Source organism: Podarcis gaigeae (genome assembly GCF_964106915.1).
Source record: "Podarcis gaigeae genome assembly, chromosome: 2".
NCBI classification, from domain to species: Eukaryota; Metazoa; Chordata; class Lepidosauria; order Squamata; family Lacertidae; genus Podarcis; species Podarcis gaigeae.
Window position 1 is genome coordinate 90,133,114 of NC_139679.1, and position 27,814 is coordinate 90,160,927.

At 43.2% G+C, this 27,814-nt stretch overlaps 2 protein-coding genes across 2 annotated transcripts; one reads left to right on the plus strand and one right to left on the minus strand.

The window, feature by feature from the left end:
* On the plus strand, window positions 1-4,718 carry RPL32 (ribosomal protein L32). The gene is made up of 4 exons (XM_083725461.1): window positions 1-119; window positions 2,303-2,403; window positions 2,561-2,742; window positions 4,538-4,718. The coding sequence occupies exons 2-4, from the start codon at window positions 2,308-2,310 to the stop codon at window positions 4,665-4,667; spliced, it is 408 nt and encodes a 135-aa protein (XP_083581587.1). The 5' UTR covers window positions 1-119; window positions 2,303-2,307; the 3' UTR covers window positions 4,668-4,718.
* A 1,023-nt stretch (window positions 4,719-5,741) lies between these two features.
* On the minus strand, window positions 5,742-27,647 carry LOC310837200 (cullin-associated NEDD8-dissociated protein 1-like). Its single transcript, XM_083723252.1, has 16 exons — window positions 27,537-27,647; window positions 25,723-25,913; window positions 21,926-22,069; window positions 21,272-21,426; window positions 20,569-20,692; window positions 19,959-20,215; window positions 19,114-19,219; window positions 17,968-18,116; window positions 16,851-17,143; window positions 15,210-15,351; window positions 13,050-14,555; window positions 11,028-11,123; window positions 8,668-8,837; window positions 8,366-8,530; window positions 7,660-7,767; window positions 5,742-6,881 (listed from the first exon to the last, which is right to left on the minus strand). Exons 2-16 carry the CDS (start codon window positions 25,788-25,790, stop codon window positions 6,654-6,656), a joined length of 3,711 nt encoding a protein of 1,236 aa, XP_083579378.1. The 5' UTR covers window positions 25,791-25,913; window positions 27,537-27,647; the 3' UTR covers window positions 5,742-6,653.
* Window positions 27,648-27,814: the final 167 nt, after the last annotated feature.

Consider the following 27,814-nt stretch of genomic DNA (forward strand, 5'->3'; position numbering starts at 1 on the left):
GTGGCTCTCCCCCGACCTGCCAGGACCCTACAGCAGTGTCCCATCAACCCTTGCGGCTTCCGCCTTCGCTCTTTCTCTCCGCGCTCGCTCCCTGCGCGGGTGCCGCCATTCTCCAGCAGGTAAGTCCGGGAGATCCGTTGTCATCCTTGCCGGGAGAGGCTCCTGGGAGAGCTTTGCCGCTTCCAGGGGCAGCTTGGAGGCCTCCTCTGTCGGGGCCGGTCGCTATTTCCAGGCGCGCTGAGGGGGGCGGGGAGTTTGGGGGCGCTCTTGGGACGAAGCTCGGTTTCCCTTTGCTGAGCTAACCTGGCATGGAGAAGGCGGGAGGCGAGGGCAAAGCAGACAAGCACAAGGGCCTGAAAGCTTAGCCCTCGCTCGCCAGAGCAGCACTATGGGTCCTCCGTGGTGGTCCATGGAGGAGAAACTGGACAGAACTCCTAATAGGGTTTGAGCTTTTCCGACGAGTAAATCTTTATCGAAGGTGGAAGGCTTGGCTTCAAATAAAGAAGCTGCTCACTGAGCTTTTTCGCCGCGGATAATTAAGCTTTCTAAATCAACCTTTGCAACACAGCGCTTAGCACAGTCAAAATGTTCACTTAGTCCGAAGTAAACCCCATCGCCTTCTCCTGAAGCTTAAGTGTGCACAAGGTCCTGATTTACCTCGGCTGGATTTTTGTGAGTGCGCGCGCACATGCAAAATACAGCTCCTTTGGCATAATCTTTAGCAGTGGTACTTATTCGGAAGTCAGTTTTATCGGGAAATTTCATAAAGGTGTAGCAGATCAAGGTGTATGTTTGTTAATAGGCACGAGTAACTTGGGTTCATTCATTTCGGGGGCCCTGCTGAGTACAATTTGGTTGGATGCAACCCATAAATATTTCATAGGTGCGAACATTTGTCTTGTGTACCATCCACCTTCAATCAGCGTGTGAAGTGGAATTTAAGTTACTGTTCCTCCCAGAACCTCCATATATTTGGTGGAAGGTGTGAGGATTCTACTTGGATACAGTGGACGCTCAGGTTGCAAACATGGTCCGTGTGGGAGGCATGTTCACAACCCGCAGCGTCTGCGCAAGCGCCGAAACCCAGAAGTAACCCATTCGGTACTTCCAGGTTTGGCGCTGTGTGCAACCCGAAAACACGCAACCGGAAGCGTTTGTAACCTGAGGTATGACTGTACAATTGTAGGCAGTTGGGGAGCTTGGTCATGGAAAGATAATAGCAAGAGGATAATTTCTGTGAAATCTTGCACCTCATTTTACTAGTAATGGGTTTATTTACAGCATATGTTACACAAAGCCCATTAATAATATGTATTTTAGGCCTAGGACAATACTGGCATTTTTAAAAGGTTTCTCTGCACTAAATAATAATAATAATAATAATAATAATAATAATAATAATAATTTTTTATTTATACCCCGCCCTCCCCAGCCAAGGCCGGGCTCAGAGCGGCTTACAAGCAATAATAAAAACAAGATGAATGATTACAAACTTAAAAACAAAATAAAACACAACAATTAAAATCATGGAACATTAAAATATTAAAATGTAGCCTCATCGCAGGAGGAGAAGGAAAAGAAGGGGGGAAAAAGAGGGGGGGAGGGAGGGAATCAAACTGGCTCCAAGCCAAAGACCAGGCGGAACAACTCTGTCTTACAGGCCCTGCGGAAAGAAATCAGATCCTGCAGGGCCCTGGTCTCATGAGGCAGAGCGTTCCACCAGGCCGGAGCCAGAGTTGAAAAGGCCCTGGCTCTGGTCGAAGCCAATCTAACTTCCTTAGGGCCCGGGACCACTAGGGTGTTATTTATGGACCTTGAGGCTCTCCGTGGGGCATACCAGGAGAGGCGGTCCCGGAGGTACGAGGGTCCTAGGCCGTGAAGGGCTTTAAAGGTCAAAAGCAGCACCTTAAATCTGACCCTGTACTCCACCGGGAGCCAGTGCAGCTTGAAAAGCACTGGGTGAATATGCTCCCATGGCAGAGACCCCGTGAGGAGCCTCGCTGCAGCATTCTGTACCCGCTGGAGTTTCTGGGACAGCTTCAAGGGCAGCCCCGCGTAGAGCGAATTACAAATAGATGTGGGAGAAAATAATTCAGAGGTTCAGCTCTTAATTTGATTATCTCCCAGGACCGCATCTGGAGAGCTTTTCATACTCTTCCAGCTTTGGACATGGTAGGGAGAAAAGATGCGCTGCTAAAGGGAGGTTTTTGTTTTGTTTTGTTTTGTTTTGTTTTGTTTTGTTTTGTAGGGTAATTATTTCCTATAGTGTGTTGATTCCTTAGGTGTGTTCTGTTTTTGTTAGACACAATGCCGGCCCTCAGACCCCTCATCAAGCCTAAGATCGTCAAGAAGAGGACCAAGAAGTTCATCCGCCATCAATCTGATCGCTATGTCAAAATTAAGGTAAGGTGCCATTTTGATGAATCACCAGATATTAAAATGCTCAAGAGTGCCAGCTTGTGTTTTGGTTTTGCAGCACTGACATGGTAATATATTAGATCTCTGAAAAGATGGTGCAGATGTTGAGGTTTTGATATTCTTTCTCCCTGGATTTCTATAGCGTAACTGGCGGAAGCCCAGAGGTATTGACAACAGAGTCCGCAGAAGGTTCAAGGGCCAAATCTTGATGCCCAACATTGGGTATGGTAGCAGTAAGAAGACAAAGCACATGTTGCCTTCAGGATTCAGAAAGTTCCTTGTCCACAACGTCAAAGAGCTGGAGGTGCTGATGATGAGCAACAAGTGAGTTGGAAAAGGGATTCAGGGATGCCATGTTGCGTTTGAAGATTTCTGGCTTGGAGTGGTAGTCACTGAATGCAAAATGATTTTGGGAGTTGTGGGATCTAGCTCTCACAAACCTGTTTTTCTTTTCCTTAATGGGATACTGCTACTATCCATCTCTTCCCCATCCGTTTCTTTCATTTTTCCTTTTGGATCTTCCACTTTTCCTGTCTAGGATTAGAATTCCATCTGTCACTGCTGGAAGGTTTACCACTAGAAAATCTCCTTGTATATTACAATATTAATATCTCTTTAATGTCATAATGCTGAGGGAAGAAAGATTGTCTTCGCACTTGGGAAGGTCATTGCATTCTTTAAAGTATTCAAAGTACAGCAGAGTATTTGTTGGTACCGTTTAGGTATCTGCCTCAAAGATAATTCTGTAGAGGTTTAGAGACTGTTGAAATTTGATGTAGGGAAATCCTGGTTCAAATTCCTGTTAGGCAGCCTGGGACAGGTTCTCTGTAAACTCTTAACACATTGTTAGTAGGCTAAAATATCACACAGAGTTCTTTCAGGAAGGTTATAATGTCCTATTGATTCTCCAGTATCTATTCAGCTTAGACAAATGGGGAACGGTACAGCTCGGGCAGGTTTTCTTACTGGACCCAATCAAAATGTGCATAACTATACTGTTGTTTTCCATTCACACCAATGGGTAGTCTTTGGTGTTGTGGCCCCTTCCCTTCAAATTACTCCCCTGCCTTTGACTATCTTTCCCCAGTCAGAGTACACGAGTGGGTATTTCTGTACCTGTGGGCCCAATCAAGGCTTGTGCTCTTGGGGAAGAGGGACAGCATCCATTTCTATTAAGGCTATTATTTTTTTTGTATAGTTCTTGTGCAAAACCTCTATTAAAAATGTTAAAATCCAGGTACATCTACTGCAGTTAGTCTCCAAGGTCTGCAATCTTGAGAACATAGTTCCTCTGACCTGGGTTGGAATTTCAGTGTGCCTTCAGCAAGCAGTGGAAATAGGCACACTCACATTGTTTGGACCATTGAAAAGACCACCCACAGAAACCACACCCATTACAAACTGGCCACCAAAAAAAGTACTTCAAAACTTGCACAGCAGTGATGACTGCAGTTGTATAATGTGTTGTTTTCACATAATGAATTTTCTGTGGCAAGACAAAATAAGATTAAATCTAAAATTGTATGCTGGGATTTTGATGACGTTGCATGGATGCTATGGAAACCTGAGCGACACCTGTCCTTGGGAGCTAAGCACCCCATGGTCTACCTTGATCTGGAAGCTCCTTACACATTATTTCCTTCAGTCTTCCAATTTTTTTAAGCCTGTGTGTTTAAGCCTGTAGCAAATGAATCCCTTATTCTTTCTGGAGTCTTCAAGTTGCATTTAGAACAGAAAAACTAGGCAGTCCTTTTGGAAGCATACTGCTTCCACATATCTAAATGCCTCCAACCCCTGTGTCAAAAGCATCCTGCCTGTGGAAAGCGACATTTGAATGCAAAGGCCATTTGTCCTGTGCATAGACTTTAACAAAGGCATGTTGTTTTTGACCTAATAGTACATTAGTATTTGAACATAATGTCCCACTTGCAGGTGGAACATTCACATTAGGACTGTTGTGCAATTTTCCTTAATATTTAATTACCCCCCTACTTTGCTCAATACATACTTGACTACCTCACAGACCTCCAGCATTTTAGATTCTCACTCAGCCTTTCCTAGAATTAAATTTAACATGGTAATGAACTGTTCATGACACAATGCCATTATCTTTTATCAGGTCCTATTGTGCAGAGATTGCTCACAATGTTTCATCCAAGAATCGGAAGGTAATTGTGGAAAGAGCAGCTCAGCTTGCTATCAAAGTCACCAATCCAAATGCCAGACTGCGCAGTGAGGAAAATGAATAAATAGTTGTTATTGTACAACTGTATTTAATAAAAAGTAAAACAAAAAAAAAAGTGTCGGAAAACTGATGTTCCTGCTGTGAGGGTATATAAAAGCAATTTTTGTAACTTCATATGAAGCTCAGTTGTTAGAAAGGTAGTAATGTTTTATAAACTACTGTCTTCTGCTAACAGGTACTGTATTTGCAAACCCACCCAATTACAATCTAATATCATGGAAGAGGTGTACGTTAGCAGTGAGAAAAAAGCAGGAGTTCTTAAGTCACTAAGCTGTATCTGCCCAAGGTAACTTCACAGCTGGCTTTAAAACATACATCTTAAAAAGAGTGTGCCAAACAGGTAGACCTCCTTTGGAACCAGCTGCAGTGCAAACTCATTTGCATATGTATAGTGTGTGAAATGGTAATTACTAAGCTGTTCCACTCTGAGCAGTTGGGGAAGGGCCATAGCTCAGTGGTGGAGCTCCTGACTAGCATGCAGAAGATGCCAGGTTCAATCCTTGGCATCTGTCGGTAGGGGCTGGGAGGGAACCCTGCCTGCTACCTGGCAGGGTAGACAATATGAACTAGATGGACCAAATGACTTGCTACAAGGCAGCATACCTGTTTATTCTTTATGTGTTGTGATCTTTCCTCCTTCCTCACTTGAAGAAAGTAGATGCTGCTTAAAATGTAGAATATAACCTCAAACCCTGTACAACCCTACATTCTGTTTTATCGAAGTAGAGAGCACAAAGCTTAGTCATTGCTGGGTGGGTAGAATATTGGGTATCTTGGAACTTCCATATCTGCATACAGTGGTACCTCTGGATTCAAACGGGAGCCCTGTTCGCATCCTGAGCAGAACGCAACCCACGGATGCGTGGGTCGCCACTTCTGCGCATGCGTGTGACGTCATTTTGAGCGGCGAACCCCGGAAGTAACCCATTCCGTTACTTCTGGGTCGCCGCGGAACGCAACCTGAAGCATATTTAACCCAAGGTATGACTAGTAACAAGCAGTATTTTTGTAGCAACTAGCTTGAACCAGAAAGTTCTCTCCTAACAAAAATCAACTTGCAAAAAAAGAAAGCTGCAACTGAATCAATACTGCTGATGCATTTATGATCTTTATTTTCATCGGATGTGTTCCATGTAGAACAAAAAAGGTGACACCCTGTTTTATAAATAGAGCACTTAAGTGATTCACAGACTGACTCAAATGGGAAAAAAATCCTATAAGTGAAGCTTAATAATCCATGGCTGCACGAAATTAACATTTTCTAGGCTGTACTGTGAGATTTAAACAGCAGTATGTTGGTATTAGCATTTTTATAACCAGATGGTGCCATTTCATTATTAAATACTTCATACCAGAGAGATCAATGGTTCTTGGGAGTGACATGCTAACTTTTTGTATTTTAAAATAAATGCTTTGGTATCAAGCTCTCATGGGGGGGGGGGGATAGTAAATACCCAGCTGCTGCATTTAAGAGGTATGTGGTAACAGACAAATATTAAGCATAAGGCATTCCATCATGGAAGACAGTTGGGTTACTTTCATAGTTTAGCACTTCAGTTCACCTACTATGAAAGTCACTCAAGTCAGTGTAAAATTAGCACACATAAAAGTCACTAACTGAGGCAATTATGAGATCTTTGTAGCCATTGACTAATGCTTGAGCATAGCATAACTTCATTTATCATCACTGTTTTACAAAATTCCATGATAGTGCCACCACATCAGTGATTTGAGATATAATTGTCAATGTACAACTTTTGGCAAAAAATCATGATTGTGTATTTGAGCTAAAGAATAAGTGACCTTAAAAGTGGTATTACCCTATTGATATCAACAGGCCTTACTGTCATTTTTATGTTTCTAAAATCATGCCTGTTTATATAGAAAGTTGCCATTTTTAAAATGATATCTGCATCTAAAATCAGCTCTAGAATATGATTGTCCACCCTCAGCATAGTGGAGTGTGAGGAGGAGGAGAAAATTGGGAGTTCTAGCTCAAGTCCATTAATTCTGCAGCAGACAATGAAGTAGAATCCTTTTGAATGCTTTCAAAAAGTGAAGACATTTCAGGATTTGCTCTGATCTGAGAGTAAAATTCTGCCATCACAGGGCTTTTATCTACATCAGGGATGGTCAATAAGGCAGCTACTGCCCTCATTGCGGAGCGTTTCAGTTCATCTTGCTTCTCAAATTCCTGTTTTACAGAGCCAGCTTTTACCTAAGAAAAATGAGACATTTTAAAAATGACCTTCAGGCAGAACAAAAATACGCTAATAAAAATCAAACTGACTAGCAATCCTGTAACTGGAGAAATTGCATTGAGATCTTACAATGTCTTATAGCAGAGATTTTCAACCTTTTTGAGTCCACAACTCCCTTGGCCAACTGCATTCTTTCTGCAGCACCACTGTGGGGCCCAGGAGCCCAATTACCATACATCACCACTTGCTTGCAGAGCTAGCAGCCTCACCCTTTTTCAAACACTCCTTGGGTGTCTTCTGGGCAGCTGCTACTGTCACACCTGGTCTCTGAATTCACCACCCCACTCCAAAGAGGTGCCTCCCAGAGGCACCATTTGCCTGCGGAGCTTATAGCCAGGGCTGCTGCAACAAACAGCTGTGCAAGCCCTTGGGAGGCAGACATGCGATAGGGCATCTGAGGGAGGGAAGGAAAGAGGGACAGAGGCCAGTGTTGCCCATGGCACCCAGATCATCATTCAAGGGACCCCAGGGTGCCACAGCACACTGGTTTAAAACAACTGGCTTACATACAGGGTTACCCTCCAGATGTTGGGCTCCCAAATCCCAGCAGGTCTAGAGGTCAGGGAATACAGGAATTGTATTCAGGAGGGCCAAAGGTTAGCTATCTCTAGCTTACAGCAATGAAAGGTAGGTATTCTGTCTAACCTGAGAATGGAGGGCAGGGGATCAAACAGACCTGGAAGCAAACTGCTCAAGGAAATGAAATACAGTACTTGAGCTTTCCTAGTGTATTACCTTTGTAGAGCAAGTTGCTCGCAGGGGTTCAACTAGTCGTTCTAATCTTTGTAGGACTGCATTAGGACAGAGTGTTGAAAGGCGAGCCAGCATAATGAAAGTCAGCATCTAAAAAAAAAAAAGGGGGAGAAAAAGGAAAAGGCTACATGAACTATTTCCCCCCTGAATATTTTCAGTGCTACAATTTCCAGTAACTTACGATCACTTTCACACAACAGGTTCAAGCAACCATCATCAGCCTCAAATGAATCACTGCACCAAAGTTCCCATTGTATTTTAAAATGATGGATTTTTCAGTTCCCATTGTATTTTAAAATGATGGATTTTTCTATGATAAACCAGGGAAGCAAATGACAAAACTCCATTGTTTGGCTGTTTCCCTAATCCTAAAAACTTCGCAAGAATGGCAGTGAGTTGCAGGCCGGCAACACTTCCTCCCTACTCTCCCTTTCCTATGTAGAAGTGATGTCCAAACACTGATCTCTTATTTCAAAACCACTAAAAAGGGTTTCAGTATTTAGGAATATATAGAAGAGCTCATGTTCAAACAATTAACACCCAAGTTTAGGCATTCACTTGTGCACAGGGAGGAAGAAAACAGCCTTGTTCTCTACATGGCGTGGGAGGTGAGCAACCTCCAAACAGCCCTTAGTGAAGTAGTAACAGATGAAATAAGCTGTGCTGCTAATGAAAAGGAGGTAGTTACCCTGATGTCATAATGATCTTTCAAGCCATCCTCCACGTGATTCAAGTACTCGTAAATGTCTAGTCGGTCAAGGCAGCTTTCCAAAAGTGTGTACATGCACTCAAAAGCAGCTTTCCTTACATCAAGGCCATCATCTACTGTGTGTTTGAATGGCCCCATTTCTACCTAAAAAAAGAAAAAGGAGAAATGCTATTATACCTGGTCATTCAACTAGTTAAACCAGATAAATCCACAAATTATAGGAAAAAGCCAAATCACAATATGAAACTGAAATGGATAATATTATCTACATGGGTCCATACCTCCCGTATCAGCTCCCTTCTAATCTTGGTTTCATTATACAGGTGGGGCAGTACTGTGCTGAGCTGGTCTCTGATCAGAGTAGGTTTGTTGTGAGCAGCAGAATTAAACATAGCCAAAGCAACACGTCGAACATTCAAGTCGGGATCCTGAAGTGTTTTTAAGAAGTCACCTGCATAGTAATAGTACAAAAAGCAGCTTTTACTTCAAAACCAGCTGGGAAACAGCAAGTGGTCACCTTGTCGCAGATGTGAAAGAAAATATTCTCACAAGATCCAGCATGTTCACCTTTGATCAGCATGGGAACGTCACTATGAAATAACAGTCTCACCCCATAAAAGACAGACTCAGTAATAATAATTATTTGTTATTTATACCGTGCCCATCTGGCTGGGTTTCCCCAGCCACTCTGGGTGGCTTCCAACCGAATTTTAAAAACAATACAGCGGCAGACATTAAAAACTTCCCTAAACAGGGCTGCCTTCAGTTGTCTTTTAAAAGTAAAATAGTTGTTTATTGCCTTGACATCTGCTGGGAGGGCATTCCACAAGGCGGGTGCCACTACCGAGAAGGCCCTCTGCCCGGTTCCCTGTAACCTCACTTCTCGCAGCGAGGGAACCACCAGAAGGCCTTCGGTGCTGGACCTCAGTGTCCGGGCTGGATGATGGGTGTGGAAACGCTCCTTCAGGTATACAGGACCCAGGCCGTTTAGGGCTTTTAAAGGTCAGCACCAACACTTTGAATTGTGCTCGGAAACGTACTGGGAGCCAATGAAGATCTTTCAGGACCAGTGTTATATGGTCTCGGCAGCCACTCCCAGTCACCAGTCTAGCTGCCGCATTCTGGATTAATTGCGATTTCCAAGTCACCTTCAAAGGTAGCCCCACATAGAGCGCATTGCAGTAGTCCAAGCGGAAGATAACTAGAGCATGCACCACTCTGGCAATACAGTCTGTGGGCAGGTAGGGTCTCAGCCTGTGTACCAGATGGCGCTGGTAAACAGCTGCCCTGGCCTGGACACAGAATTGACCTGCACCTCCATGGACAGCTGTGAATCCAAAATGACTCCCAGGCTGTGCACCTGGTCCTTCAGGGGCACAGTTACTCCATTCAGGATCAGGTAGTCCTCCACACCACCCCGCCCCCTGTCCCCCAAGAACAGTACTTCTGTCTTGTCAGGATACCCCATCAACTGAGTCACACCTACAGAAACTGTGAAAACAAGGTGTCGGCATTGTAGAAACAAGCCACCTTAAACCCTCTTTTCTATATTTCTAACCCTGATGCCCTCCAGATGTTTTGTACTACAATTTTGGACTACAACTAGCCCTAGCCAACATGCAGCTAATCCAAAAATATTGGGAGGGCACAAGGTTGAGAAGGCCTGCAGTGACTAGACTAGCTGCATCTATTATTAACACCATTCCCTTTTCCCTTCATTCTCTGAAAATTAAAACTGGAAACAGAACTCAAATGTATTAGAAATGTCAGAATATATAGCAGCAAGCAATTTCTTTTTGACAAACCTGATCATTCAGTATTGAAATTAGCAGCCGCCACATAAACTGAACAGCAGATGAGAAGTTTTGTCCAAAGCAACATCTGTGCATGGCTGGAACTTGCTTCCGCTCAGACCACAGGACTTTGCCTTTCTCTTCTTGTGGGCCCTCAAAAGTCTGATCTGCAGGAGTTAAGGGACTCTCCAGAGCAGATTTTAGGGCTGTGCAGAGAAAGCCAAGGTCCTGTTGTATGAGCAAAAGTCGTCTTGTACAACCTTTGATTCCATCCATGATTTTTAAAAATTTCTCTCTTAATTCTCCACCTATGAGGTGGCTCCAAAAAACTACTAAATTCACCCATCCTTAATCTGTGGATAGATTACTGTAGAAATAACCAAGCCATGTATAGAAACAAACAAGTTCCTGCACAGGGAGCATTTCCATGACATAACCAGCACCAAAGGACGGGGGGCACTACTATCATCAGGGTTGTTTTGAGTTGTGCTCTGGCACCATGTGTGTGCTACCCACAATGTATGCTCTTCAAGTCCCCCATTAAACCAGGGAGGAAGCAAGGAGGAACCAGGCTTAAGCTCAATCCCAGTATGCCTTTCTCTGCTCTAAAGCATAATGGCTAATATATTGAGGGGGCCTTCTAAAACATGCATTCAGCCTTGCAGTTCTACTGATTGTGGTTAAAGAACAACTCCCCTAGATTATTTATTTTTGAGTACCGGTAAATGGGAATTCCAGGCAGTTAAAGCAAACCTCTTGTATAGCCACTGTGAATTTGTTTATTGTAACAAAACAACGCTTGGTATTCTGATCGCCCAGGGAGGTTTCTGTATGAAACAAACATTTACCTATGCATCCTTTAAGAAGGGGATCAATGGGCTGTGGATGATCTGAAATGGTGAATTTGATTGCAGTTACTACTGTGCTTCGAGCATATGGTGAACCTGCAATCAAAACAGAGGAAAGAATCATCTTAAGAAGGAGCATAGAGATCAGATAACATTTTATTAAGATTGCTATTCAGATTCCGCCACTCCAAAAGACACACAGACACAGACAGACACACACAGACTCAGAGAGAGAGAAATCCAACCTAAGCTAGCAAACAGGAATATTAAGTGTGTGTGACATACCTTTTTTGGTGCTCTTTTTTGGTACTCAAGTGATGTTACCAGCTGGAGGACTAAAACTATAACTAACTTTACATTCATCTCCCTGCTTAAGCCACTTGGCAGACAGCTGCAGTTTAAGCAGGGTGGTCATCTAATGGTCTAATGAAATAAACTTTTTATGCAGACTGGCAGCAGCTGCACGCTGTCAGACGAAGGGTAGGGTAAAGTGACAAACAAATATGCTTAACAGTATGAGCAGAATTTTACTGGGAACATTTAGCATGGCAAAGTAATACTGTATTGTCTAAAATGGGATTTTAAAAAGCTTTCCAGTGCTTTATTCCCAAACATCAACACTGGTTTAAAGAAAAGAAAATCTCTGTTTAATTGCATTCTGGAAGCCCACACCTCTGTGATGACTCCTTAATTTCTCCCTCTGCCTTAGTCACAGCAATAAGAGCCTATACCCGTTTTCTGCAATGCAGAAATTTCCCTCCTAGATGAAGCCCCTTGAAATGGGGAATATAGCCATTGCTCCCCCATCATATAAAGATAGTCATCCACAGAGCTGCACTCAGATGATTCTGTCACCATAGCAAGCCCAAATGAAATTGGAGCCCTCTTCCACAGTATGCTTATTTTATATACAGTGGTACCTCGGTTTACGAACTTAATCCATTCCTAAAGTCTGTTCTTAAACCAAATACATTCTTAAACCAAGGCATGCTTTCCCTAATGAGGCTTCCCGCCACCGGTGCCTTTCCACCATTCAGCTCCCATTCAAAGACTGAGGTAAAGTTCGCAAACCAGAACACTACTTCTGGTTTTGTGAAGTTCGTAAACCAAATAGTTCGTTAACAGGACTGTTCATAAACCAAGGTACCACTGTATAGAAGTATTTCTATAATGTATCACAAAATAGCAAGGCAGCGTACACTGATAAACATACTTTAGGGGTGGGGAATTACAGATAATTTTTAAGGTGACTTGGCCTAGTGGTTAATCCAGAACTGCCCATTATATTTGACACCCCTCTGTTAGGCAAATGTTAAGACATCTGAAGAAAACCTACTTTGTTAGTATCTTACAGAATATGGTTTCATTAGGAACGTACATATGTAGAAGAGAACAAGTGTTTGCCCTTTTAAATAAAAACCTTAGGTTTTCCCCCTCTTAAATAAAAACAAATACTGTAGTTTTTTCTTCATCGAGTCATCTATATACCAGAATAGTCTCCCCCACCCTTTTTTGTTCCCATTTTGTTCTCCTAGCTGGAATATCTCTCTTGCTTTTTCTCCTCCAAAGCTACACACGCATCAATATACAGAAGAGCCAACCAACAAATTATTATAATTTGCTGCAGCATCTAGCAGCCATCCACTAATATTATAAAAATGAATGCAAATGCATAGTTTTTAGTAAGCTTCATGAGTTTTAGCTGGGTTTTTATGTCCAAGGTTGTTATGCACAGAGAGCTCTTTGATTAAGCCATCTATAAATCCCTCTAACTAAAATACACCAAACAAAATCACTTTTATCTACTGGAGAGGGAGGCCCTGCCACTAGTTCCAGCTTTAAGGCCTGCTCATGGAGACACCACCTCAGGGGCTTCTATCACCTGAGGCGGTTGCTTCACTCAAGTGGGCTGCCCTTGCTTCCACAATACTGGCTCAATGACAGAAGTCATGAAAGGCACAGGGGGCCTTAGTGCCTACAGCATCTCAATAGTGCTACAGATGGGCTTGCCCTCATTGTTACCTGATGACAGCTGTTTTTTCAACCTGGGCAGCAGCTGAGAAGGATTCACCACGGTCAGTTTCCCCAGGCACTCGGCGACTACGTTGCGGGTCCCTTCCTCGGTGCATTCGCAGTGCTTGAAGAGCAGTGCCCAGATGTCCTCCACGTAGGGTTTCAGGCTCTCTCCCGGAGAGGAGCTGATGACTTCCTTCAAGGAGTGGAGCAGCAAGTATTGCCGTTTAGGCTGGCCTCCAATCTCTTTGAGCATGAAGGGAAGGTACTCTTTCAGGCTGCCTGCACTGATGTTGCCCAGAGCGTAGGAAGCTGCCGATTTTACCTCTTCGCTGGGCGAAGCGAACGCATCCAGTATCACGGCTTTGAGCTCTTTCTGAGCGCTGAGGTTCGTGGTGCGTCCTATTTCGGCCAGTGAAAGGAAGGCCAACATTTTGACAGCAGCGCTGGACTTGGGATTCTTCACATCCTGAATGAACTGGTTGACCACCCCGGGTGCTTCTTTGGGGCACACGGAAGAAAGGGCTGCCACGCACTTTGCAACAGAGTGATAGGCCTGCTTATGTAAATTTGCAGATGCCCCGCCAGGGCTCGAAGTGTAGATAGGGCTAGTCAGCTGCTTCATCAGTTCTGCATAACTCATGTTGACTGTCTTAGTTACAACCAATGCTTGGAAGAAGTCCACAATGGCTTTCAGGGCCCCACCTTGCATCAGAGGCGAGTAAACAAGCTGAAAGAGTCCTGAGAGAACTGTACCACTGATCTTGGACAGGGACGAGGGATAAACCTTAGCTAAGGTTGTAAGGAACACGATAGCCACCTGAGAAACGTGCATATCGTTCTCACTGATTAAATCAGGGAGCTCTACTAGAACACATTCAATCATGGCCGGCTTGAGGCTGTCGCTGTAGTTCTTGATCAAGATGTCGAGAGCCGTCAAGGTACTCAGTTTCAAGGCACGCTGATTCTTTCGCAAGAAGGAAGCCAAAATAGGGAATCCTTCTGCAAGAATGGGCCTCAAGTCTATTCTGAGCGGGGAGCTAGCAATTAAAGTTAGTGCTTTGACTGTGGTCAGTCGGGTTATTTCGTTTTTCAGCCTCTCCAGGAAAATCTTCAAGGTTGACTGGAGATCACTGCTTAGGTAATCTCCAAGGTTGCAAACAATCTGCCCCATGCAAGAGATGGCCCGTTCTTTCACCTCCTGGTCAATGTCAGCAGCTTTCAACCTCTTCAGAGTAGCAGAGAAGAGGTCTCTCACATAGGGCTTGGCATCAAACGTACAAGGCACATCCAGGGGCCGGATGATTTTCACCAGCTGCTGCGTAACCAGCAGAGCTTCCGAAGTTATCTTGTAAAAGGGATCCCCTATGCAAATCACAACAGGGGGCAACAGGGCCTTAACATGCGGGTGGAACACATCCCGGGAGTGGTTGCAAAGGACGACGTGAAGGAAAGACAGCGTATCAATCTTCATGTTGGAGGAGCTGGATTTATCAGTCAGGGAGAAGACAATGCCTGTTTGGAGAAAGTATTAGTCAGCTTCGTTCAATTTTTAGAATACAAAGTTAGCTTCAGACAGAATTAAACTCATACAAAAGAGAATTGGCAGGGTGGGGATTTAGTCACAGATAAATTTGCATTCTTTAATAATTTGCACCTTCCGCACAATTTGTTTCATGTACAAAGCCCTTTGGGTGCCTTATAGTAGCTTACAGAAGTCATTCCCCTACTATATAGCTCCTCGGAGGGCAGGTAACTCTGCTCTCTCGCCACACTCCAATTCTATCTAAAGCAAAGGTGTGCTGGAACAAGCTCACCTCAGAACTGGTCACCTGCCATGTCTATGCCAGTGACAGCTCTGAGCAAACACTCTGGCTTGAAGTGATGTGTGCCTCCACTTTGTATGAGAATTTAAGATAAGAAAGGCAATCTACCCCCAACCCATGAAGTTCAAATGGATTTTTAAAGGACTAGATAGTACCAGCTCTTGGCTTCTGCAAAGCCAATAGTAAAATATCCACCGACTTGTTCTGAAGGAGCAGGTGGTTAGCTATGTATGTAAAAGAAGCCACTGTCATATGGTTTAGGTGCATCACATTTGAAAATGAAAAGTATTCTATACTGAAAACCTTTTCCCTGCTATGTCCCCTCCCTCCTGACAAGTTTTACCAGGTACTAGTGCAGGTATGTGATCTGCAAGGCAACCAGGAAGAACATTAGCCAGTTCTGTCAGGAGAGTGAAGCACCCCTGTCTTGACTTGACACTCTTCTCTTTGAGCTGCTTGTGCAAGGCCTTGACGATGTTTGGAACCTGTAAGGTTAGAAAGAAACTCATTAGTAACCCAACACGCAGCTAAAGAAGCAAGTGACCCAAGTCTAAGACTGGGCATTAATCATTTAGTATGGAATGGGAAGGGGAGCCAATTTGCAAATGGTTTCTGTTATGCAGGAAAGGTTATAGTCATGGATTGTTTCTTCATAATATTCATCTATGTGGACATGGGTGAGCTTCTCAGAGGGGGACAGAAAGCAAACACATAGGGGATCCAATTCTTTTCAGAGAAAAAGTTTTTCACATGAACTATTCTTCCAAAGGTATGTTTTTAAAACAACAACCACAAGTGTACTGTGTGTCCAAACTTTTGGACAGGAGACATTTTTAAAACTTCAGATCCACCAGAATGTTTCCCCAAGATCCACAAAGTAGGATCATTCCAATCAAGTACATTTCAAATCAGTGCATGCCCTATCTCTGCAGGCACTCAATAGCCCCAGACCCCATTGCTATCAAGCTGAGATATGGATTCAGAAAGTGAAACACAACTTTTAAATGGCAGCTAACATTTTCCTAACTTAGGATAGTAGCTGCTTTGCTACAGCTGCTACATAAATCATATTGTTTTGAAAACAATGCAGTGGGTGCTGACGAGTTATTTTCTTATTTCATTTTCACAGCACACCACATTTTCATAAGCTGACAGAAGACCTAATTACGTGAATGTTTTGGCCCACTATTAATCAAGCTGCGGATTACCTTTCAAGTGGCAGAGCATATGCCCACACCGCCTGGGGTGGGCGCATGGGGTACACCCCCGAGGGAGGTGGGGGGCAGAGCCCATGTATCACAGTTCAGGAGAGGAGAGGGGTGGCGAAACTGCCACTGACTCTCTTTCCTGCTCTCCACCCCTGGGTCACACCTGACCCAGGAGCGGAGCTGCTTCAGCCAGGAGGGTGGGCTGGAGCCTTGCCGCCAACTCCCCTGCTCTCCCCCACTCCCAGGTGAGACCTGACCCCGGACCAAAGCTGTGGCCAGGCACAGCTTCTTAGCACACAGAGCCAAGCTCCAATGAAGGTGCCTGTTGTGGAGGTGCCTGGTCACTCCCCCCTATAAAAATTGCACCTGGACTACGGCTGCCATGACCTCCCCGCCATGCTAAACCAGCGCACCTTTCCTCCAAGGCGTCTACAGAGAGGAAGGGCTCCTCCAGAAAATAGTAGGCTGCATCTTCCTGTTGCTGCTGTCTATCTACTTATGGAACCAGATCATCATATCAGAGCAGTTGTCTTAAGGGCAATAGATCTCCATTTGAACCAAGCCAGTGAGTCTAATGTAAGTTCATCATTTTGAAACCACCTCGTTAAGCCAGGGATTAGGAATCTTTGGCCTTCCAGCTCCCATCAGCCCCAGCCAGCATGGTCAATGGTCAGAAATGATGGGAGTAGAAGTTCAGCAAAATCTGGAGGGTCACAGGTTCCCCAACTCTGTGTTAGGCAGGGTCATCTCTTCAGGCCCCTGGCTCCCTCACTCACCTGGTTCTGGAGCATGGTGAGAGGTATATCCTCCTTGCTTGCCTCATCTGAAGCATGCAACCAACTCTGAATGGGCAGCGTTTGCTTCAACAAAGATATATAAGCACAGAAGATGTCAGCTTTAACATTCTCCTCCCTTTCCTTGAACCTGCTTATTAAAGCCGGTGAGAGTGTTTTGTAGAAATCCTGCAGGAGGTCATGCCTGGTGCTGACAATAGCCTCAAGGCACTTCGCCACAGACCTGCGAACTTTCCAGCTAATGTCATCATCGTCACTGTACTCATCATCACTTTCTAAGGAGGAAAAGTGGAAAACCAAGCATTAGGAAAGTGGAAAAGCAGGTATTGACTACTTTAGGGTGTAACAGGTCTACATCCCATTTCTCTTTTTCAAACAAAGAAACCCAAGACAGACAATGGGACAATAACCATCACTTCAAATCTTCCTGTAACACTGTAGTACAATAGGATTTTGATATAGTTTTCCGTCCAGTTAGAATTACAAGGAAAAGGGACAGAGGGCTGTGTTGGACATACTTCAGTACAGAAAAGAAATGAAAAAGGTCAAGTTGGTTGCATGTCCCAGCAAGAACAAGAGAAGGAGAATCATTCTCTTTCCTTCTGCTAGCTGCTGGGTAGACTGGCTTCTTAGTGGATCCTGCTATGGAGGAACAGAGTTGAGAAATAGCCAGTCTCAGTCAACACAATGGAAAGAAGCTTGCTATCTCTCCCTCTCATTCAAACAACTGCAGGGGAAAGTAGGCACTGGAGGACTTTTCTGAGAAACAGAAACCAAGTGGCCGTTGAGTATAGCTAAAGCCAGGCCTTGCTGCCTCTCCTGCTTAAAAATGAAAATAATTCAGGTCAGTTGACCTTGCAGATGCTCCAAAATTCAACTTGGACATGTTTTTGGAGAGTTAATTTACAGTTACTTCTAAAGCGATGAACACGTTGCTTTCATGTTCTGCTGACCATGGAAAGATGAGTCTCTCCATGCCAGCCTCTGGGCTGGATGGCTCAGGAAAGAGACAGAGGTTTGAAAGGACTGCTCAGGATACTGATGGTGCAGCCCAGGCTTCTCTGAATATATCACCATCAGATTCCTAAGCATGCCGTACCTTGTTCCTCATCCTCCCCATTTTCAGTTTCCATCATTTCTTCTTCATCTTCCTCCTCATTGTCATAGTTGTAGTTTGGGTCATAAGTGATATATTTGAGGCACAATGCTGTCACGCTAGGAAGGTGAGGGCCAATTTCTTTTGGACACCTTTGAAAACAGCAAGAAAATCTCAAATGAAAATGGAACAAAATACCTAATTCAATAAATAGTATTCTCCAAACAACCAATTAATAACAGTCTCTGGCACCCCCAAGACTTGAAACACCTTACATCAGTTTCAAAAACTTCACCATACTTCTTAATCAATTAATTGTGATTGATTGAAACTATGAGGTCTCAAATGCACACATGACCCTCTCAAAGTGCTGCCTATTAATTTCAACAAAAAGGCCAGATTCACATGCATAAAGGAATATGTATGCAATTGGGGTTCTGCTGAAATCAATCTGGAAACTGATATTTGCATAAAATCATTATCTGGACCAGATATGATTCCACAACTGGACCAGATATGATTCCACAACTGGACCACTCTAGGATCACAGGAGAGGTTCAGTGTGTCAAAATTTTCCTTGATTAACAGTTATACAAAGCACAAGATCTCTTTTCATAATGCCCAATTCAATCTCACTCTATTCCTGTCTTTTCAAAATGACATAAGCCCTCTTCTTCATTTTATTTAACCTTTAGAACAATGAAGAAAAGGAAGTTATAATCTTCCCTGAAAACAAACTATTGGGGATTTCAGCTGCAGAAACATGACTCAAGTTTCAATTATTTTAGAACTGTGATTCTTCACTGCAAAATTTCCAGATCCACCAGATGTGTCCCACTTGACAGGTCTCCATTCAGTGGTAAGTCCCTTTCCAGCAGGTGTGGTTATGTAACATAAGGAAGTCATTACATAAGCATGCAAAGGGGCCAGCCAACCATCTAGAAAACATCACTGGAGGGCTCCTGAGACACATTTCCATTAACCAGAATAAAATCAGATCAGACAGCACAGATTTCTGGATAGCAGCTTATTGAAAAGCAGACCCTTCACAACCCCCCCCCCCCCCCCGCAAAAAAAATACACAAAGCAACATTGCGTGCTGAACTTTGCATGTCACGGAAAACCAGACCATGATAAACATACACAAACCTTCTCACAAAAGACTCAAAGGCCTGGAAGCAATATTCCCTCAGCTCATCATCCTCAACGTTGCAGTACTGAACGATTAAGGGGATCATCTTTTCCAGATAGTCTCCTAGAAGACAGCGAAGGAGTGAACCATTAAACATAAATTTTCCCAGGCCTAGAGAGTAGTCAGAGGGCTCCTGATAGTGCTGGATGTAAAATCTAAAATATCTGTTTTTCAGACATATCATAATGCATAACTATCTCTACAACATGAAAGGGAGCCTGTATCCAGTGACAGCAGTACAGTGGCAGTTTACATGTTAGAAATCAATAGATCTGGGACCACATAAATCCAAGAAAATAGTAGCAGCCGCAGTGAGAATATCTCCTTCATCCTCAATTTAAATCACCCGCTGAAGTTTTTTTTTTTGCTTACAATTATCCATATGGAGCATTTTCCCAGCTCATTTGCTGGAGCCATCTGAATTGATCTGTTCTGTGTATATATCTTTGACACTTTCTTCACTCCTATTCTTTGCTAGTGGCCTGCTAGAATCTTAGGCCAGAAAGCTGGGCTCCCATACACCTGGGCTTATTCCAGCCCCATTGATCCTAGTCTAAAAGGTTCTTAGCTTACCCAAGCAATAAAAACTGCCTTTGGCTCCTGCTTACACCGTAACATACTCAAAGTTGCTACAGCAGGAAAAGATGTTTACGGTAGTACAACTAGATTCCCAAGATACTAATTCAGGAGTTCCCACCTCACTGGAAGAATGAAACCAAGAGCTAGGGGGGAAATATAGGCATAGAAATCCACTTGGGTAACAACACCACAAGTGGCAAAGCCTTCGCAAAACAAGACTTACCTATGCGGTGCCCAGCCTGCCTGCTGATTCCAGCAATACACTGGATGTATGTTCTGGTGGTAGACGTGGAGTTGTTTCTCTTCAGCTCTGCTAAGAGGTGCTCCATAAGCTCTGCAAAGATGTTCCCATTGCAAGTCAAAACCAAGTGGCCAAGGGCAATGATGGCCCTTTTGCGCACGGCCAACCTGGGACTTGTCAGCTGAGGAAGGAGGCAGTTCAGGATTGAGGAGTGGAAGGAATACAGAGTCCCCCCTAACCTGCAGCCATAGGCAAGAGACACAGGAGACTCATGTCAGCATAATTCCTCGCCAAATAGCGGCCACATAAACGCCACGAAGAAACAACTTGCTGGCACTTCTCTACACCTTTCTACAACAAAATGAGGAACAGAATTCACATATTTTCCTATCAACACAGTTTTTAAGAACACGTTCATTAAAACCAAGTTATGAATACTGCCTGAATTGATTTTTCTCTAATGTGTCATTCACTTGGTGCCAGGGAAATAACACACTTAGTAAAACATAATAATGCTTCTGTGCTCTTCATCTCTAGAAAGCTGCTGCAGATGCAACCTACTACACAACTGTTTGAAATGTTTTATTTATACCTGCTCAAAATATCTGACAAGATGTCAAGAGCTTCAAGCTGCACAGAGACATCTTCTTGCTTTCCAATGGCTCCAGTAAGCTGGGCTGTGATTTTTTTGCATACGTTGGCTGTCATAGTGGAACCTATTAGGATGGGGAGAAAACCAGAATTAAGGGGTGAATGAATTAAACTTTATTTGCATCAGCCATCAGCCATAGCAACAAACAAAAAATACGATATACACAGAACAAAATAAAAAGTTGATTATATAAAACACAGTTTAGGTTCCTGAATTTGCAGTCAAATAGTGGGCCTTATTCTGATTGCCCCAGCTAGAAACCTGGCAACCTTTGCAGTCATCTTCTCCTCTTGATCTACCAGGAGAAATGACTGTGGCAGTGGTTGGGCGACCCGGAATGGTCAACAAAAGAGGGGAATTAAGGGGTTTGAAAAAGAACAAGGAAATATATCTGGCAATGATTCAAATGTAGATTATCTCCCTTCGACTACGACAATTTTTAGTCAGAGTGGTGAGATTTGCATTAAGTCCCAGTGTAATTAAGTCCCAGTGTAATTTTCAACCATTTCATTTCTAGCTTTAAAAGTAAAATAAACCCTTTCCACTCAGGACACGAATGCATTTAATAGCTTCTAGCATTTGGAAAAGGAATTTTAGAAAACTTCAAATAGGAGAGTTCGGGTTTTGGTTTTGTGCATTTTACCTGTAGATGGAGGAGGCAACTCAGAAATGACCGTCTTCAGCCCAATACTGGAGATGTCCCGGAGTTGTTCCTTATCCGATAACATGTTTGTACACAGTGTATCAACAATTGTTTCCACCTGATATTCTTTCACTTTGCTCACCAAAGGGCCCAAACTACAATGCCAGGGTGAGGGGGTGGCAAGGAAGAAAGAGATAAAAGGTATCACACATGAAATGAAGTTGTTCCCAATAGACATATTCTGCAGACAAGGCTTGGAAGATGACAGCTATAAAGGAAATACTGTACTCATGGGAGCAAACACAGGAACTTGCCTTGCACCAGGGGCATCTTTCACAAGGCAACACTGGGAGATGGCGAGTCAAGCAAAAAAAAAAGTACAGCTTTCTGTTGCAAGCAAATATGCACACACATATGCTGTAGGATCATCCATAATCCCCTCAAGGGTTGTGTCTGTGGACAGGATCAGCAGGCAAAGCCACAAACCAGAAACTGAACCTACATTGTGTGAAATAGCAAGTTTTCATACAGGGTGAAAAGCAAAATACAAGACGACATAGCCTACACAAAACCTGTCGAAGCCTCCTATGGATTACTTAGCAGTTTTATGATAAAAACCCAAGTACTGCTGTAGCTGATGTAGAGGGGTCTTACCATTTGACGGCCAGGTTTTGCACCTCCCCATTTTTGTCTTCAAGTAATTTTAGAAGCATTTTCACAACTTTTTTCTCACTGTCTTCGTCCAGCTTTATGGAATCTTTCTGCAGTTCCATCATCAGGTCATTGGTAGCCATAAACCTGGGGTGGGGGACACACACACACATATCAGCAATAGGTTGTATTGATTGGCGCAAGCAGTTCCATTTTAAAAGGGTTGACAGCAGAATGGAAGATTAAAATCCATAGAGCTGGGGTGCAAGGAAGAACAAACCTTTACCAACAGTAACTAATCCATAGCTTGCCTACTAGTTAAATCAATATACAGAATCCCCTTAACTAAAGATAACCAGGCATATGGAAGCAAAGGATTTACTTAGCTTAAACCATTTTTTTTATTTTAATAAACTTCAATCTTTCCAACACAACCACACTTAATTCTGCGCATACTGCATGACTGGAAAGATGTGCATGATTTAAGTATTTACAGCAGCAAAACACCAATGGGACAATGGCATACTTCATCTGTTGCACAAAAGTGTGAAGAAGCTCTGAGAGCCTTCACTAGCTGAAATAATTATATTTATCTTCCCATCTATTCTCAAGTGCATGGTTTACAATTAGAGAATGTTAAGTATTCTCCTTCATTAACAGAATGCTACGGGTGCTAGCTTATACCAAAGTGCTATGCCAGACACAAAGCCAGCACTTTATCAATGGGTGCTGGAAGAGGCAGTGCTACGCATAAACAAAACTTGGTCCACACCTCAGTGTTTAGTATTGGCACTTCCCTAGAGATACTACTACCTATTGCAAAACATCATTTCTCTGGGATCATGTACAATGTGCAGCTCCCAATGATGCATAATCTCTAGCCCTAAACAGCCATTCTTAATGGACCATTTATCTTTACTTGAGAATCATTAGCACATAATTTGGACAGGGCAGGTGAAGCTGTTAATATTTGGCAAAATCAGATGCGAAGGACTTCGAAGCTTTCAGTGAGGGATTAGCCTTGAGAATTGGGACAGGATTTTCTACATATTTGGGGATAGGGTGAAAACTCACAGAAAGGCATTATTTGCAAACGCTCCATATATAAAAGTGAACAAGTAGCGTACAGGGAGCAGACCCAGGCACACCAAAGAGCTGACCATTTCAATGGCACCCACAAGGTGTTAGTAAAAGCCTGTGGTGTTACAGGTAAGGTGTTATCACCATTCATAGGCCAAGCCTGGCCTGTGAATTCCTCACAGCTGGTCTGTGCCACAATCTAAACTTCTCTCTATTGCCTTCTCTGCATTTTTTACTCTCTTCCATATCTATATCCAGGGCTTTTTCCCCCAGCCAGAGCTCACAGGAGCTCAGTTCCAGCACCTCATTTTCTAGAAAAGTAGAACTGTCTAAATCCACTTTGGGGAGAAGAGGTGGAATAAATGGAAATGAAAGGGTTCCTTATGAACCTAGAGTTATTTGAAATGTACTGTATATGAAAATATGCAAAGCCCCAATCAACCTCTCCTACCTAGCTCTTTCCCCCTTTGGGGAGCTCTTCCCACACATAGTTCCTGGAAAGGGCAGACAGAGCCAAAGAAGTATGCAGTATGTGGAAACATAAATACATTTGGCCTATTGCTCTAACATTAGTCCTGCAGCTGCCTCACCACCACCATCATGAAACTAGTCACCAACCACGATATTATCCACTGTGTTAGCTGCAAGCCACACAGGTAGGATCTTCAAAAATTAGGCATATAAGGCTGAAATCTTATATACTCTTACCAGGGAGTACGTTCCACTGAATTCAATAGGATTTACTTCTGAATAGACATAGATAGGATTGTGCTGTAGGTCAGCATCAATATACCTGTTTTTTGTGGTTGCTGCAAACCTTATAGGTATACCTAGGCCCACATCTCACCTGAGTATAGTGACTCCACATGTGGCATTAATGAGATCACCCAACACTTACTGCTGTGCCAATGTGATGCCCTTGGCCTGCTCCTAAAGCCTCAGAGTGGGATGTTCCATCAGAGTAGAAGTCATTACTCTTCATTCTCATCACACATGGACTAATCACAGAACCTCACAAGTTTATGCCTTAAAGCTGCCATCTAGACATACCTACTTGGAAGGAAGTTCCACTGAAATCAGTTGGGCTTTGTTCAGAATATATTCATTTAAGATCAGAATATAACAACTTTTTAAAAAAAAAAAAACTTGTTTGGAGTTGGTTATCCCATTAAGGTTTTATCTAAAATATTTAATAACTACAGTATTCCTTCTGAAGACTTTTTTTTTTAAAGGACTTCTGCTTAAAACTGGAATGTCAAAAGAGCTGAACTCTCAGTTATAAGTAACCACCAGAAATAAGGTTAAAATAGTAAGCTTTCAAAATACACAACTCAGATATATAATTGAGACACTGTGAAAAATGAATAAAACTGGTTCAGGGCCTTTAATAAATTCATAGTGCCACTGGAGGCATGCTGTCTCAGAAGTCAGCCCCAGTGGATTCAATAGGGCTTACAACCCATGTAAGTGTTTACAGGAATACTTTATTTCCAACACATATTATACACACAGTAAAATAATAAGTGTACTGTATAAACAATTATGTTTATTCACCAGGCCATCACCACACTGAAATGTAAACATATTTCAATATCATTCCCCCAAATATAATCAAATTCTGTTCATGAGTACAGTATTCAAGTATAAATCACACTGGTATTAGAAGGTGATGAGACACCATACCAGCCCAATACCGTTGGCACATCAAGCACACAATACACTGATTCCTCCTCACAATTTTGAGCATAGAACATATTTTTTTGCATCCCTCAAATACAGGTAACCCTAACGAGAATCCTAGTGCTTGGATTTAGACCAATTTAGGCCATACATTCCATGGAAATCAAAGGGATTTCATTCCTTCCTTCCCTCTGGGGAATGTTCAACTCTATTAGCCCCATACTCTGGAGGGCAGAGCTACAAATCCTCTTTTACACATTTGGTGGCTGATTTCCCACCCACTCCTCTTACTTAGTCATACTGTATAGTGATTCCTTCAAATATGCAGCCGTAACCTACAGCCTGTTTTCAGCTGCTGCTTGAATGCATCTTCTTCCAGTTACAACTGAACTTCAGTTTGGTTTCCTCCAAACACCAGAGCTTAGTTGGCTATTATTCCCCAGCTTTACGAGATCAGATTTGTTTTTCTTTAAAAATGCACTGAAGGCGACCAATCGTCTCCCAAATGGTAACAGCTGATTAGGAAGATTCCCCACCCACTCCCACCATGGCCCACTGCAGCTGTCTAGCAGCAGTGCATCTCTACCTCCGTCTAGGAAGAGGAACATAAAAGGTTATCATAACATCAGCTACCCAGTGAGAAATTTTAGGACGGCAGTATTCTCCTTCTCAACCCTGGAAGCCTGCAGTACGTTTCATATCCGTCTTATTAGCCCTGTCTATAGATACAGCACACACTACAGGCCCCATAGTATAGGGGGGAGGGGCGATATTGCACGGACTACAGCCAGTGAGCCTCCTTAGTTCACATCATCCCCTTTATAAGGATGTCCTTTTTCAGGCGTAGGTATTTTTTAAAAACCTCCCCCTCTTCCACAACCCCCTCCCTCTAAAAGGTTTGCAAGCAAACACGCGAACACACACACACGTGTGTGCAATCCAAAAAGCCAACAACATACGAAACCTCAGAACATGACTTTACAACATGCACCCACGCAGAATATTATATGCACCAAACGCTACCAAACCTCGGGTCCTACCTAAAATCTTTGTCGGTGGATGTCATCTTCTCCAAAAGGTTGGAGATGTGATAGGATATGTTAGTCATCTTGGACAGCTGGCCTTGGAAGACTATCTCTTCTGTGCAGCCTGTTTTAATATATTATATAGGTGTTCAGGAAGGAGTTGAAGTTTCTTGCTGCCCTAAAAAGGGGTTCCTTCTGCTGGAGATCTGCATGGAGAATATGGCGACAGGAGGGACACCGTGAGACGGGGGTAGTGTTTTTCCTCTCTCTCTCTTTTCCCTCCCTCTCCTACCCCCTCCCCTGGTTAGAAGTCGCTGGAAAAGCTGAGCCCCTGCACTGTTATCATAGGATATATATAGCCTATAGTCGGAGCTACGGCTGGGCCGAGGGCGCCACCTACTGGCAGATATCCGCAGCCTCTCAAGTTACAGGAAAGGGGGGAAGAGAAGGCAGCAGCTGCTGCGCGTCTTTTCACCCCATTCCAGAGGATGCTCTGCTATAGTGCTGCAGTGGGACTGCAGGTGTTTGCTAACATCCTGCATCTTCTTGCAATGAAAGAAGCACCAGCGATAAATCACCCCCTCCGTGCTGGGTGCGTGGTGGGGTCAGCTGAAATTGACATTGGGGGATGGGCTTGTCTTGAATATCAACTTCTCTCTAGAAATTAATCAACTGTTCCCCCAAATGGAAGAACAGGCACAACTACTCATTGTCTGCACAGCACTTTCTAAATTGAAGAAGAAATAATATGCAATATTGTTTTAAAAAACCCAGCTACATGCAAGCTGAGATCTCTGGAGGAATAAATATAAAATTCTTTAAGTGAAATAGTATGGAAAAGGAGAAGGGTTGCAGCTTCATGATAGGGCATCTGCTTTGGCATGCAGGAGGTCCCAAGTTCAGTCCTCAGCATCTCCAGGTAGGGCTGGGTATGTTTCCTACCTGAAACCCTGAAGAGTCGCTGCCAGGCAGTGTCAACAATACTAATCCAGATGAACTAATAGCCTGACTCGGTGTATGGCAGCTTCCTATGTTCCTATGGAAGCGGTTTATTTATAAATTACTTACAAACCAATCCCCTGCAAAATTTGGCATAGCTAAACCTACTGAAACAAACTGGCTTTTGTAGCAGAACTCTGCATAGGACCAGATTGCCAACATGGATTTCAATGGGAAAGTATTGCTGGGTCCTCTTGCCCTCCCACATAACCTTTCTTGGTAAGCCATTTTTATTTCTGTTGTACAGATGAGTAAGTGCGTGTAAGACCAATAGCCACAAACCGATTTTCTAGTGGCAACTTACACTAGCTCTGTGACTGTTTTAACTTGTATCTAGAATCTACTTACCTGGTGTCAGGTATAGTACATACCCCTGCCCAAAGAACATGCTTTCCCAGCGCTTTCAAAACTTTCTCATTGCAGGTAACAAACTGAAAATATTTAATCATTGCAAACAAATAAACCACTCTACTCTTTGAAATGAACATTAAGTAACTGCTACTTGTTTGCTGATTTGTGGGCTCAACTTTCCGCATACGATACAGCTTACAGTACACAAAACTGTTCAGTATAAGTTTAGTATTTTGTAGGAATAGATTTACATTTCTATGGGAAGCAATATATAATATGAACTTGGAAAAATTATGAAAAGACTGTTTACAGACGGTCATCTGAACACAAGTTCTCTTATTCTGAAGAGTCTTTGGTGAGGTACTTTATCAAAAGCTTTTTGAAAGTCTAAGTACACAATGTTGATAGGATCATCTCTATCTATATGCTTGTTGACACTGTCAAACAACTTTCTGAAAGTTTTGTGAGGCAGGACTTACCCTTGCAGAACCCATGCGGATTCTACTTCTGCAGCACTTGTTCTTCTATGCTTAGTAGTTACATCTTTAACGATACTGTCCACCAATTTTCTCACAACATATATTAAACTAATTGGCTGGTAATCTCAGATTCCCCTGCTTTCCAGTCTGCACGTGTGGGGCTGATAAATTTTATATATACAGTGGTACTTCGGGTTACATACGCTTCAGGTTACACACTCCACTAACCCAGAAATAGTGCTTCAGGTTAAGAACTTTGCTTCAGGATAAGAACAGAA

Excerpts from the sequence above, each read along its gene's own strand:
- RPL32 (XM_083725461.1), top strand. The coding sequence starts at position 2,308 with ATGCCGGCCCTCAGACCCCTCATCAAGCCTAAGATCGTCAAGAAGAGG. Across the intron at positions 2,404-2,560 it reads ATCGCTATGTCAAAATTAAG|CGTAACTGGCGGAAGCCCAG; the intron begins GTAAGGTGCCAT and ends GGATTTCTATAG. Across the intron at positions 2,743-4,537 it reads GTGCTGATGATGAGCAACAA|GTCCTATTGTGCAGAGATTG; the intron begins GTGAGTTGGAAA and ends ATCTTTTATCAG.
- LOC310837200 (XM_083723252.1), bottom strand. The coding sequence starts at position 25,790 with ATGACTAACATATCCTATCACATCTCCAACCTTTTGGAGAAGATGACA. Across the intron at positions 20,693-21,271 it reads GTTGCCTCCTCCATCTACAG|GTTCCACTATGACAGCCAAC; the intron begins GTAAAATGCACA and ends CCATCCTAATAG. Across the intron at positions 8,838-11,027 it reads CCTTCTTAAAGGATGCATAG|GTGACTTCTTAAAAACACTT; the intron begins GTAAATGTTTGT and ends ATTACTATGCAG.